The sequence below is a fragment of the Lissotriton vulgaris genome, chromosome 7, assembly GCF_964263255.1.
Source record: "Lissotriton vulgaris chromosome 7, aLisVul1.2, whole genome shotgun sequence".
Taxonomy (NCBI): Eukaryota; Metazoa; Chordata; class Amphibia; order Caudata; family Salamandridae; genus Lissotriton; species Lissotriton vulgaris.
Genome location: NC_141695.1, coordinates 221,172,491 through 221,187,672, shown reverse-complemented (window position 1 = coordinate 221,187,672; position 15,182 = coordinate 221,172,491). Strand labels below are relative to the sequence as shown.

Sequence of the window (15,182 nt, the reverse complement as noted above, 5' to 3'; positions counted from 1 at the left end):
TTAAAATTGGGGAATATAATACCTCGTAGTGTCTCAACTTAGACCAACCCATGCGTGATAAAATGAATTAAATTGGACTTACAGTGTACCCAGCCGGGCACTGTTGAGAAAAAAGATAGAACATTTATTAAAACTCACGAACGCTGTGGGACAACGCTACAATTGGGCCAGTGATGGTATAGAAAAACCACTTACCACTGTGATTGCTCGTGGTAATGGAGTCGGGTGGCACTCAGGTTGCAATTGGAGAGGCAGGGTAATACCTGGTGACAAGGGGCCATTTGGTTAGAATGGTAATATATCGCGGGAGAGGGTGGTGTGGGGCAAGGTGTCTCAGAGCTTACCTGCTCTTGGGACGCGGAATTGCTCGATCGCACTTTCCCGGTCGGCTGTTTGGTAAACAGTGGAGTTCCGGGTTTAGTGCGTCAGTACGTATTTAACGTGACATGTGTGCGCGCATCCAGAGGGGCGTGTATTGTGTTAGCGCGTCATTGTTGTGATGTGAACTAGCGTATTTACATGAGAGGAGGGTGCGCAATCAAGTAGCAAGGTCGTGTGCTATGTACCAATTCCCAAGTCAATTCGCCACGGACTTAACATTGGTAATGAGGTATGCCTTTATGTGGGTATTAGGATATTGTATCGTAAATACACAACCTATGTCAACCTAGAAATCATAGATTAACAATTCATTTAACTTCTCTATATACAAATTTTAGTCGGTACCTAAAACGGTACTTATCGCTTTTTGGTAAAATTAAGCTACACATAAAGGTTACAAATGTATTATTTGCTACCACATTTACAAGCTGTTTTAAGCATAATCAAGCCAGCGTACCATGTAAAGATCACATTTATACCAATTGTAGTGATGCACTCTTCACAGAACAATGAATTCTCCTATGCATACAGTAAACCACCATACAATACATAGTTCTACCTCATGTTGGTACAGGGAAGTGTAGCTAGAAAGTTTGTCACAATTAGTTTGTCAAAGTGGAGACAAATCCTCTCCATTCATCAGCAGAATTAAGCCCCTTGTTGATGGAATTAACTCTATCAATCCAGTGACATTCACGGCGTTGTAATATTTGTGAGATGTCACCTCCTCTCTCAGGTACTGTAGCAATGTCTATGACTTGCCATTTCAACTGATCTGCAGAGTGATTTTTTTTCTTGAAAGTGGCATACCAATGGAGCTGTCAGAACTGCCTTTCGTATGCGACTTCGATGCTGTCCTATTCTCGCCTTAACCGATTGTTGCGTCTGCCCAATGTAGGGCAGACCACAGGGGCACCAAATGCAGTATACAACATTGCATGTATTACAATTGGAAAAAAACTTGAGTGTATGTTCAAAGTTTCCAAATTTGAAGATGTTCGTATTTTCTGTCAATGGACAGATCACACAATTTCCACAGGGATGGTGGCCCAGAATTGGTGGAAGATTCCAAAGTGTTTCTAATGTGCCCCCTGTCTTGGTGATCCTTTCATTGGAAGATCTAACTAGGTGATCTTTCAAGTTTTTTCCTCTTTTGTATGCAAACAAAGGCACCTCAATTGAGGGATCAATGCTTTGTATAATGTCCCAATTTTTCGTAATACTCTTCCGGATCTTGTTGGTATGAGTTCCGAAAGTGGTTACGCATACTATTTTCTCCATTTTGGCTTTCGGTCTGGTGATCAAAAGTTCTTCTCGGGGGCAATACCAGGCACGTTTGAGTGATTGTTTGACTATTTTGTTGGGGTAACCTCTTTTGAGTAATTTATTTTTCAATATTTCTGCTTCCTTCAGATAATCCTCTCTACGGGCACAGTTACGACGAATCCTCAAGAATTGTCCAAAGGGCAATCCATCTCTCAATGCCCTGGGGTATTGACTTTTATAAGACAATAGAGTATTCTTTTCAGTGGGTTTTCTATGAAGGGATGTATATAGTTTGTTCTCATCATGTTGGATGTTTAAATCAAGAAATGGGATGGTATCTTTCTGTATGGTAGATGTGAAGGTCAAATGTGTTTGGGTGGTGTTCAGATATATAACAAAACTCTCAAACTCCTCTTCATTCCCTCTCCAAATGAAAAAAATGTCGTCTATATATCTATACCAGCAATTAATGCTGGCATAGAAAGGATTCTTCTCACACAGTACAAGATCATTCTCTACTTTGTTCATGTAAATATTTGCCAAATTTGGAGCAAAAACTGCTCCCATGCTCGTGCCCCCACATTGCTCGTAATATTGCCCATTTGAGACAAAATAGTTTCTCTGAAGTGCTACTTCCAATAAAGAAATTATAAAGGAAGTGGGTACATCAAATGGTCGTTGTCTAGAGTCAAGTAGTTCTTGTATGCATACAATGCTTTCTTTTTGAGGGATGTTAGTGTAGAGTGCTGATATATCTAGAGTTGCTAGCCAATCAGTATCTCTATTATAAGCTCGGTCTTCTATTAAATTTATCATGTGCATTGTGTCACGAACATAACTTGCTTGTAGGGGAACGTAGTCTCTTATAAAAAAATCAATATATTTACCAATAGGCTCTAAAATCGAGCCACATCCTGATAGGATCGGTCTTCCAGGTGGTTGTGTTGTACTCTTGTGTACTTTGGGGAGAGTATAGAGGACAGGGGTTCTAGGATTAGTGGAATTTAAAAATTCAAATTCTTTTTTGGTCAGAAACCCCTGATCCAATCCTTCCTTGGTGATAGACACAATTTTTTCACGGATTTCGTTTATAGGGTTATGGTGGAGTTTTTTATAATGCCTTCCTTCAGAGATTTGTTTATTCACTTCAGCCTCGTAATCAGTTCTTTCTTGTATTACTATACCTCCCCCCTTATCGGCTGGTTTGAATATTAATGAGGTATCCTTTTTCAAATTCTCAAGTGCTTGACGTTCTAGCAAAGAAATATTGTAAGGTGTAAATTGTTTACTGTTCTTTAGTCTATCTACCCCTTCTAGAATCAATTTCTCAAAAGTGAGCAACTCAGGTGGCATCATACTGTTTGTGGGATAAAAAGTGGATGGCAATTTTAACCCAGTCGTAGATTGGTAACTGCTAACTTCGCGATCTTTAAAGAAAATTTTCAGGCGGATTTTCCTGAAAAACTGGAACAACTCAGATTTCAGGTTGAAATAGTTACTCCTCTCTGTAATGACAAATGAAAGACCTTTACTTAACAAAGAGATTTCTGTGGATGATAATGTATGCTTTGACAAATTGAATATGGGTATAGTGTCCATATTGTCTGTCAGATTGAGTCTGGGATCTAGTAAGGTTGGGGGCCCCATTGATAATGCTTGTTTCTTGTCTGACGTTCCCCTGGATATTGGTTCCAGACTCTTGTTTTCTTTGTCTTCCCTCCTCTGTCTAAAAATGGTTGGCCTTGATGGTTGAAATTGCTTGGACCTGGCTGACAGTCAGAGTCACTGGAACCGCCTGATGATTCAGAGAATGTTACAGATTGATTTTTTCTGAATCGACCCCAAGTATTTTGTCTATTTTGGACTGGGAAGGTTGAAAAATAATCTTCCTTTAAATATGGAAAGGCTCTCTCTTTGCTATAAAATTTGATGTCCTTTGTTACTTTGTCTGCTTTCTTTTTTAATTCAAAAGAATTAAAGTCGTCTATGGTTTTATTCAATTTGTCTAGGAGTGCTTTGGCTTCGGCAACCCCGTCGTCGCCTAGCAATTCTTTTTCTAATTCTTCTATTTCTTTAAGTTCAGCTTTTGAGTGTTCCAAAGCAGTTTCGACACCAAGGACCATCCAGTGTCGAGAACACGTCACTGAAATACCACAAAAGCCGCTTTTGAATTTGGGGTCGTCTCTAAAGATGCCTGGTACGTTTCGTATCTGAAGCCCCTGGGGAATTATACCTGCACGTAGATAGTCAGTGAGCATGCGAGCATGCAGTTCTGTACGCACGTGTTTCTTTTTTGCTTTCTCCAATTTCTCAATTAGTGCCTGTCTCGGACTGGTAGTATTCACAGGTAAATTAGAGAACAAAGACGGTCCACTCGTTAATTTCGTAATATATTCCTCTGTATATAGGGGTGCGTCTTTCTCTGCCATGCCCAACTCTGTACAAACAACCCTATAAATGTATAGGGCAGGGGAAAAATCCAACACGTGGATAAACCCTTGCGGTGAAGCCACCGCACGAAAATGCGAAAAGGGGAAACAAGGGAACCCTACTCACAGCGGAACCAGGGCAAGTGTATATCCAAAGAACAATGGTTCCTGTGGCATACCAATTTATAGAATATACAATGCTAAACAGCTTAAATAAGCAATATTCACTTGTAGCAGAGAAGGGTTAGAGCGGCAGACCCTGATGTAGAAGTCTGGCCTGGGACCAGGGTTCAATTCCCCACCTCGGCGGGTCTTGAGCTCAATTTCCTCGGACCTGTTAATTCTCGCCTTGGTGCCAATTATAATCATGGGTCCCACTCTGCAACTCTGGGCAATAGCTTGCTTAATCTCCACAACTGCCCCAACAACGCTAGGATGCCAGGCTTCACCTTGGGGTTTCCCAGGAGTGGGCACTGCACAGGGAAAGGCCAGGAAGCGGTATTCGTACAAGCGCCGAGAGGCCTCCGGGTAGTCGTGTACTATACAAGTACCTCTACATTTACATTTACATTTACTTCTACCCTTAACATATCCGTTCTCCACCTAATGCTGCAACTGCATATGCCCAATTGGAGCACAACAAAACTATCAGAGTTTCAGCCAGCTTACTAACTCCCCTAACTGACTTCTTCCAACACCACTACTGTGCCACTCAGCCAGGCAAACCCTAAGCTTGTCACTACAAATCAATGCTGCCCTTTAAAAGCAACAAACAGAACATTTGTCCCATTCAACTTTGATGTCCCAATTACACCTAAAACATCATGTTATCCAAAAATACACATGCCTCAATGGGTAACTAAGCCTGTTTTGGTCACTGCTTAAGCATGGAAAAATATGTAAAAAGATAAATAACTTCCATAAAATAAAGGTAAACAAGTCAAAAGGCTTCCCTGCTCCATGTCCTGCCATGAAGCCATACAGGTTTTCTTGTAATGACTGACTGAGATGTTCTGCTTGAACGTCTGGCTGATTCCTCTCCTCCTTTCGCTCTCTCCATAACACAACACTTACACATCCAAGTAACTGCTTTGCCATAAGGTTATAAAAAACCATCAGAGGATTATGCTTGTTACCTCACCTACCAACCAGCTTTAATGATGAAAATCATTCATCCTTTAAACATAATGAAGAAGCTTTCAAATATTTATGTGTGGATTTTTTAAGTATTCCTCTCCAAAAAAGGCTAACTGAAGTGTTGGCTGCGCCACCCATTGCACCTCTAACATCTTATCCATTCCTACGACAGCTCAGCTCAACGTTCTGTTTGTCCAATTCACTCAAGTTTGCCAATTTTACTCACCTCTGTTACTCCTACCATTACCTTACGTACCATACTCTACATTTGTCCTAACCCACCAACTAGCACCAGGGGCGGCTCTAGGCTCATGGCGGCCCTGGGCAGGCAGCATAGGTAGGGGGCCCCGGACTGGACCCCTGACTGAGCCCCCCGGACTGGGGGGTCAGGGTGTGGAAATTGAACAGAGCCAGAGGCCAACAAATCCCTGCCAGGGGCCGCCACACAAATATGTATCCATTCTCAGAGGATTATTATATTAAGGATATATATTGGTGTTATGGCCCCTGGGGTTTGGTGGCCCTGTGCAGGTGCACAGCTTGCACATGCCTAAGGCCGCCCCTGCTAGCACAGCCATCGCAGCAACCCCTTGATGCAAGCCGCCTCAGTCCAACTGATGCTAATGCAACTGAAATCAGTGCCGTAGATTAGCAAATTGTGCAACCTCTGCTAACCCAAGCATGCTGCTGGCTGCTTTCAACAGACCCATCCACCACCCAACCTCATCCAATGAAGCATCCACTCCACTCCCCACTTCTGTACCAAAAAGCCCCACACTTCCCTCATTCTACCCAACAAAACATGTTAATGCAATCCTTGTAGATGTTACTCTTGCTCTACAAGACCTTCTTATGGCAGATCCTAGAGCTCCCATGTCCCTCACATATCACCACACCGCAGAAGTCTTACCTCTCTGCTTTCGTCACTTCTTCGCCTACTGAAAGAAACAAAAAAATATAGCTAGTTATACCCAGCACTGTTAGCTCCTCTGCATTGAGAGTGATGTCTGAACCCCACAGTATGACCCCATCCAACAGTGCCCGGTACAGCAATGCCATTAGAGGACTATATGAACTTAGCAGTGTAAGCCCCCACCGGTGCCACACCATTCATGGGAGGTCATCCTCCAGCAGTGCCCTGTCCAAAGTAAAATACCCCAGAAGAATGAGAGTCCTCGGGAAGGTCCCTCCTGCGGTGTGAAAAAGTGACCATCACCCGTCAGCTCTACATCTGTCACCCCAAGCTTTCATCTTGTTGACTGGGAAACCTGTGGGTACCATTTACAGCACTGATACACATATTACGTCCAACAGGAGAAGAATAAAGTGGGAACTGGTGCAATCTAAATCTATTGTCAACCCAACAAATGATACAATGAATAATGTTTTGGCTTCCTGAAAATTAATATGTCTATTTTCTGCAACATATTCTGAACTGCTCTCTAGACCTCTTGTGCATCCTTCAAACTCAAGATTTAAAAAAGCATTTGTGATTTGATAGAAACTGTAGATATGCAACGTGACTGCTACTTAAGGCTTTACAAAACAATGACAGAGATGCTATTATACATAGCAGAGCAAAGTACAAGGACCTAATAAACACTGGGAGCTTTCAAAATGAAAGGTTCCTCTGAAAGCTGCCATTTTAAAAACCCCTACACTATTTGGCATTCTATTGTCCAAAGTAGGAAACATTACTCTGCCAACCAATAAGTTCTCATCGCTGAAGAGTGCTGCCTTGCCTATTCATCAGGGCTGTTCTCAGACTCCACAGCACCCTCAAAGAATGGTTTAAATCCCAGGATGGTGGAGAGCCTGCAGAACCTGAGCTGTTAACATTAAATAAAATTGTTGGCTGCTATTATCAAACTAAAGAGGGATCATTCCCCTGGTACCGTCAAAGTATTTGCGGATCTGTACAAATCAGACCTTCTTTTATAGGACCGCTATATGTTTTTTCTTTTTAATGCCATATTAGGAGGGAATGCAATACCACCAACGTGGCTTCGGGTAGTGATAGCACCAATTTTTTAAAAGGACATTAGATGTGATCCTACCAATTAGGCCTGATTCATTAAAAACTATTTTCCAGCAATATTGTCTAGGCTTGAGAGATAAGTCAACACCAACTAAATCAAACCAGGCAGGGTTAAAAAAAAAGATAGGCACCATTGTTTATGTTTTCAAACATTAATTTTAGAATAACTTGTCAAACTAAAGAGAGCTCCATTGTAGGTTGTATTTGTGGACCTTCGTTCCGCATTTAACAGTATCACAAGGCACCTACTATGGAATTATCTTCGGGAGATGGATGCCCCCTGGATTTCCTAAACATCCTGATTCAGCTCCATGACAACAAATGTGTCTGAGGAACTACATTCGAAAATGTGCAGCCTTTTGGTGGTGAAGAAAGGTGTCCATCCAGGATGCACTTTGGTCCCCCAAGTTAACACCTTGCATATAAATTAGGTGGTTGAGGAACTTATCCAGTGCATTAATGATGATCCTTGCCTAGGTGGTACTTTATTGTTTGTGTATGAATGAATGAATGAATGAATGAACCGAATCTTATCATGCACGAACTTAGCCCAATGGGCGTCAAAGCGCCTAAGTGAAATATAGCAGCAGAATCCCCCATTCTACAGCCTTCTCTCATTGGTAAGCCCTCTTGAAAAGGCAGGTTTTAAGAGCCTTTTTAAATGTCTCAATTGAGGGAAGGGTTTTTATTTGGGTAGGGGTAGATACATATGATAATCCAAATGATCTCTTTTGTGGTATTGTGGGCGAGCAGTTAGGCATATCAGAAGGTAGTGCTAAGCCTTTTATTGCACACACAAAGGCTATATGTGAGACACACTCAATAAAGAAATCCGACACCAATTTATAAAAATAACACATACTTTTATATGAATCTAGATACCAACATCAACGAAATCAGGTACGTACTTTTTGAATTATAAATTGTTATCGTTTTCAGAAATGGACAGATGTGAGTTCTCTTGGGCAATTTGAGGATCAGTCTGGTGGCTGCATTTTGGATAGTCTGGAGTCTCTGCTGGAGTTTGGGGTGGTGCCTGCATAGAGTATGTTGCTGTAGTCCAGTGGACTGGTGATAAGGGCATGCATCGCCGTCTTCGTGGTTCTGATGGGGAGGCACTTAAATTTTGCGGAGCATGCGGAGCATGTGGAAGCAGGCTGAGGAGACAGCGTTGACCTGATGTTTCCAGGACAGTTTGCTGTTGAGGATGATGCAAAGGTTGTGGGTATGCTCTTTTGGCCGGGGGGAGGGTCTGAGTTCCGAAGGTCACCAGGAGTTGTTCCAGAGGGTGGTGTGTTTGCAGAAGATCAGAACTTCAATTTCATCCATGTTGAGCTTCTGGCAGTTGTCCTTCATCCAGCCTGAGACGTTATTCATACAGCTTTAGAAGTTGTTCCTTGTCGAGTTGGGGTCGGCTGAGAACGAGCTGGGTGTCGGAGATGATGTTGATGTGTGATCTGCTGACGTCTGCAAGGGATGTCATGTAGACATTGAAGAGGGTTGGGATGAGGGATGAGCCTCGGAGGATGCCACAGATGGTGTGTTTGGCTTGGGATGTGAAGGGGGGAGGCAGACTCTCTGGGTGTGTCCTGTGAGAAAGGATGCCATCCATCTGAGTGCATCGTCCGTGATGCTAAACTGGCACAGTTGATTGGTGAATGTTTGGTGGGAGACAGTGTCAAAGGCTGGGTAGAGGTAAAGCAGGATCAGGGAGGCTGATTCTCCTCTATCGAGTAGGGTGTGTATATCGTTGCGGTGATCACAGCTGTCTCTGTGCCGTGGTTGGCTATGAAACCTGAATGGGAAAGGTCCAGTAGGTTGTTTCTCTCCAGGTGTTCGGTGAGTTGAAGGTTGATGCCCTTCTCCAGGTATTTGGCGGGGAACTTGAGCAGCGAGATCGGAAGGTAGTTCTGGAGCTCACTGGGGTCTGCAGAAGGTTTATTGAGGAGGGGTTTGACCTTCGCGTGTTTCCAAGCATTGGGAAAGGTGGCTATGGTTATCGAGGTGTTGAGGATGGTGATGAGTTGGCAGCTATAGTCTCCACTTCCGAGTTTGAAAAGTCAGTGGGGCAGGAGTCAGTGGATGCGCTTGAGTGGATGAAGTTCATGAGCGGTTGTGTTTGGTGTGCTGAGTTTGTCTCTTGTGGTGAGCGTGTGGTTGGCGGTGGTGGTTGATGGGATTGTGAGGAGGTTGGCAGGTCGAAGGCAACACCAACAGGTCAAGACAGGGTGCTCTGGGTCCGCGTACAGAGGTGTGTCACAGTGTTGGGTGTCCCATTCACATCAATGGGAGAACGGTCCAGTTATAAAGAAGCTGCAAGCAGGAACTGGGGCACCAGTTTGAGGAACCTAAAGGGGAGCTTAACCCTTGAGTCCAGTGGGCACCCAGGGACACCATTCACCCACTTCTCCTCGAGCTTTGGGACTTGGGTACAGTGGTGTCTTTTGGTGTCAGATCCTGTGCTAGAGTTTCTTGCGGTTGGAGGAGACCTGCAGAAAAAGGCTGCAGGCGGCTACTGGAAGTCCAGTCTGGGCAAACTCAAGTGTGGGCCTCCCTGTTGCGGGTCTGGGGACACCGTTGGCCCTGTCACCTCTGTTTGACTCGAGCTCTGGAGCGTGGGTACATAGGTGCTTTGAGGCATCGGGAGGCAGAGGTCACAGACTCAATCTAGGTATTTCTTTCTGATGCAAGGGGGCATACAGGACAGATGGGCCACACTTGATGTGGGTCTTACTGTTCCTGAAGTACCTTGATGTGCAGGTCAGTCTTCCTCAGTGTTGGTGTCTGGTCTGGGCATATTAAGCCATGGCTGCTGCAAGGAGTCCAGTACCCCAGGGATTTGTACTATGCAGATCTGGTCGGTCCTGGATTCCCCACAGTTGGAGGGAAGATAGATTTGACTTGTGGGAGCAATGCTACCTCTTCCTGGGCAGCTGCTGCACCTGTAGTCCCCGTAGGCGGCAGGTTTGGGTAGCAGGTGTTGCTTATTTTGTACCTGAGACTGCAGGGGTGTAGCTCCTCTACCTAAAGGGAGTTTCTTTGGCAATTGGCAAAGCACTGTCAGCCCGCAAGGTTTCTTGGAGTCTGCTCAGTAGCAGGATGATTCGGTTGGTCAACGAGGGTCGGTGCAGCAGGCAGGCTGGCAGGGTTGGCGTCACGTCAGTCGTGCTTCTCGGTTCAGAAGTCTTCTTTGCCCGCTCCTTCTTTGTGTCCAGCAAAATCTGAGGTCTTGGTATCAGTGGGTCCCCTAAATACTCAATTTAGGGGTGTTAAGAGGACTGAGGGGTAGTAGTCAATGGGAAATTTACTCCTGGGGTCATTACACCCCCTTGATGACCACCTCCTGGGGGAGTGGGCATCATCCTGTGCCATTCATAATTCCACCACACACAAGATGGTGTAATTCCTAACTTTATGTTCACTTCGGTCTGTTCACCCTAGAAGTGTGTCCAGCCTGGCAGTACAACACACCTCCTGCATAGCAAATGTTTCCACCTGTTCTGGGGGCCATATGGGCCTAGAGCAGGAGGTAGCATCTCCCTTGTCTGGGGAAGCCTTGGGTTGCATATTAAAGGCAGCAGAGGTATTTGAAACCCCCTGCCTTGATATGCTGATTTACCAGCCTTCCGGGAGGAGGTGGTGATAATACCTCTCTCCATAGCAGGCATTGATTCTGTCCTCTGAGAGCAGAGCTCTCACCTTCTAGGAGGTCAGAAACTCGTCTGTGGTGACAGGCTGGACTGGGCCAGTCAGCCAACACGACAGGAGGCTAGTAGAGTTCAGGGGGTACCTTCAGTATGCATTTATTATTAAGTCCATCATTGAAGTCAATGCAGGTTTATTGATACCAGGTGTTTGATAACAAACACCACACGTTTCAGTGAACCCATTATGTAGCTGGGAAACTCGTTTTGACCAGTGCACAGCACATACTTTAAGATGGCATCCCTGTTCACTTTTACTGTCAGATATTGAAACGGCCAGCATTGGGGCATATCTGCTCATGCAGATATGTCCTCACATGTAATATAATGCACCCTGCCATAGGGCTGTTAGCCTGCTGTAGGGTGACTAACTAATAGTACATGCAGTATTAAGGGACATGGCACGCAAGTGTGTGTTATGTCGTCTTTTCACTTTTTAGAGCACCTTGGCACACAACCTGAAGTCTGTATGAGTTTGGTGCTGGGTCCCTTAGAGTGGCACAAGATACACTGTAGCTCTTAGGCACCCTCTTTAGTAGCTATGCCCTAGGTACCAGAGGTACCACTTACTACGGACTTACAGAGGTGCTAAAGGCCTGGTCATTTGGGGATTAAGTAACCAGTTGTCTTGTTTTGGAGAAAGAACCATGGCACTGGGGCCTTGGGTAGCAGTAACCCAGTGCCCTAAAGTCAAAGTCGCATCAAATGCGAGGCAAAAAGTGGGGGGACTACTGCAACAAAACCCAGTTTCCTACAGAGGTTCAACTCAAATTTAGGACTGTCATTTTGCTACTGAACCATTTTATCTCTGAATGGGGCACGTTTCCTTCTCCTTTACTTTGTAGTCCTCCAATTTGCAATTATGTCGTTGAAGACAAGGCACATTTTGTATTCCTTTGTGCAGCATATATCGCCCTAAGATGTAAATGGCTGTTTTTCCGATTTATAGCCACAGGGGGACCAGAATTAAAAAATTGCTCTGCAGACACTGGAATTTCCCACACATAGCGAGATGGTGACCACAGTGCCTGGTTACCAGCCGACAGGAGGTGGCTTGTGACGATTATTACTGTTTTTTCTTTTTAAATATTCCTTTTTTTCTATTACTGTATGGTTGTTTTGTGTGTTTTATGGGCTCTACCCGAAATACATTTTCTTGGTGCGAGAATCGTCTAGGAGTTCCCTGTTACTGCAAAAAATCACAGACTAAGGTTTATCCACCAGTGCCCTCTCTGCTATGTGACCCCTGTGCTGCATGCTGCTTCCAGCCAGGCCTGCCAGCACTAAAGGGTCCCACTAGTGTGAGCATTCCACAACAGTATCCTGCTAGAGTATCAACACAAACAGTTGGCGGCTATGCCAAGCAAAAATCGCACATCAATTGACTAAAGTCAGGTATATAGTAATAACTCAACACTAGTCTACACTGGAGGCGCTATTGTGGTGCAGGGCACCCAGCCACCTGGGGTGCACAACTCCCTAGAGCATTACCCTTGGCTGAAATTATACAATAATAAGTATCGAAGCACACACAAGAAGTCTGTAAAGTAAGGATAAATTAGAAAGGGTAATCCGAAGTGAATGAACTACATTCTCTTCCAGGTCGATTTTTTCCATTTTTGGGAGGTTGCAACTTGGAAATTGCCACCTTGCTCATTACTGCATTGTTCTGACAAGACTTCAAGCCATGAAAAAGTCCAAAGAACGAAACACGTTTCAGCTGCTTCTGTTTGTATTTATCAAGACTTGGAAATGTCTGAGGAAAGACTTATAGCCTTGAAAAAGTCCAAAGGATGAAACATGTGTTGGTTGCTTCTGTTGTTTGTATTTATCAAGATTTGGAAATGTACAAAATAAAAAATCATGTATTAGAAAAGAAGAATTGCTATGGACCATGTTATGTTATGTTAAAATGTTTATAAAGCGCTCGAATACCCAAGGATGTCTTGGCGCTGGATTGGAAATATCAGTAAGGTAAGAGCAGAGGGAAACTAGAGGTTAAAGAGCCAGGTTTTGATTTGTTTCCTAAAATTCAATATTGTGGGAGTTGCTTTAATATATTTAAAAAAAAACAATTTGATGGACAGAATGTAGATCAATGTCTTACATTCACCCCAGTACAAGGATCTGGGCCTAAATCCATCGTTTTTTGCACTCCACACCACCCTGGGTTAGATAATGGCTTTATGCAAATCAGCTCTGACCCTGTGCCCCATGGGAACAGTCCAGTCCGAACTACACAGCCATATCTTTCCCAGACCGGAATCAAGCATCCGAGGACCGGACCGGTTTCGAGGTAACACCTCTCATCAGCCCGGCTAGCTTGACTCCAGTGGTTTGGAGGCTCTGGGACCCACGTCTGAGCTACCCCAGTACACTCAGGGAGAAAATTACAAAAAACAATTTGATGGACAGAATGTAGATCAATGTCTTACATTCACCCCAGTACAAGGATCTGGGCCTAAATCCATCGTTTTGTGCACTCCACACCACCCTGGGTTAGATAATGGCTTTATGCAAATCAGCTCTGACCCTGTGCCCCATGGGAACAGTCCAGTCCGAACTACACAGCCATATCTTTCCCAGACCGGAATCAAGCATCCGAGGACCGGACCGGTTTCGAGGTAACACCTCTCATCAGCCCGGCTAACTTGACTCCAGTGGTGTGGAGGCTCTGGGACCCACGTCTGAGCTACCCCAGTACACTCAGGGAGAAAATTACAAAAAACAATTTGATGGACAGAATGTAGATCAATGTCTTACATTCACCCCAGTACAAGGATCTGGGCCTAAATCCATCGTTTTTTGCACTCCACACCACCCTGGGTTAGATAATGGCTTTATGCAAATCAGCTCTGATCCTGTGCCCCATGGGAACAGTCCAGTCCGAACTACACAGCCATATCTTTCCCAGACCGGAATCAAGCATCCGAGGACCGGACCGGTTTCGAGGTAACACCTCTCATCAGCCCGGCTAGCTTGACTCCAGTGGTGTGGAGGCTCTGGGACCCACGTCTGAGCTACCCCAGTACACTCAGGGAGAAAATTACAAAAAACAATTTGATGGACAGAATGTAGATCAATGTCTTACATTCACCCAAGTACAAGGATCTGGGCCTAAATCCATTGTTTTTTGCACTCCACACCACCCTGGGTTAGATAATGGCTTTATGCAAATCAGCTCTGACCCTGTGCCCCATGGGAACAGTCCAGTCCGAACTACACAGCCATATCTTTCCCAGACCGGAATCAAGCATCCGAGGACCGGACCGGTTTCGAGGTAACACCTCTCATCAGCCCGGCTAGCTTGACTCCAGTGGTGTGGAGGCTCTGGGACCCACGTCTGAGCTACCCCAGTACACTCAGGGAGAAAATTACAAAAAACAATTTGATGGACAGAATGTAGATCAATGTCTTACATTCACCCCAGTACAAGGATCTGGGCCTAAATACATCGTTTTTTGCACTCCACACCACCCTGGGTTAGATAATGGCTTTATACAAATCAGCTCTGACCCTGTGCCCCATGGGAGCAGTCCAGTCCGAACTACACAGCCATATCTTTCCCAGACCGGAATCAAGCATCCGAGGACCGGACCGGTTTCGAGGTAACACCTCTCATCAGCCCGGCTAGCTTGACTCCAGTGGTGTGGAGGCTCTGGGACCCACGTCTGAGCTACCCCAGTACACTCAGGGAGAAAATTACAAAAAACAATTTGATGGACAGAATGTAGATCAATGTCTTACATTCACCCCAGTACAAAGATCTGGGCCTAAATCCATCGTTTTTTGCACTCCACACCACCCTGGGTTAGATAATGGCTTTATGCAAATCAGCTCTGACCCTGTGCCCCATGGGAACAGTCCAGTCCGAACTACACAGCCATATCTTTCCCAGACCGGAATCAAGCATCCGAGGACCGGACCGGTTTCGAGGTAACACCTCTCATCAGCCCGGCTAGCTTGACTCCAGTGGTGTGGAGGCTCTGGGACCCACGTCTGAGCTACCCCAGTACACTCAGGGAGAAAATTACAAAAAACAATTTGATGGACAGAATGTAGATCAATGTCTTACATTCACCCCAGTACAAGGATCTGGGCCTAAATCCATCGTTTTTTGCACTCCACACCACCCTGGGTTAGATAATGGCTTTATGCAAATCAGCTCTGACCCTGTGCCCCATGGGAACAGTCCAGTCCGAACTACACAGCCATATCTTTCCCAGA

The 15,182-nt window shown here is 44.8% G+C and overlaps 1 protein-coding gene across 1 annotated transcript in view; it reads right to left on the bottom strand.

The window, feature by feature from the left end:
- NPHS1 (NPHS1 adhesion molecule, nephrin) overlaps positions 1-15,182 on the bottom strand; it is a 269,434-nt gene that overhangs the window by 15,590 nt on the left and 238,662 nt on the right. The window contains exon 25 of the mRNA XM_086929995.1: positions 6,124-6,151. Within this exon, the coding sequence (XP_086786121.1) occupies positions 6,124-6,151 (28 nt within the window). The remainder of the gene's footprint in view (positions 1-6,123; positions 6,152-15,182) is intronic.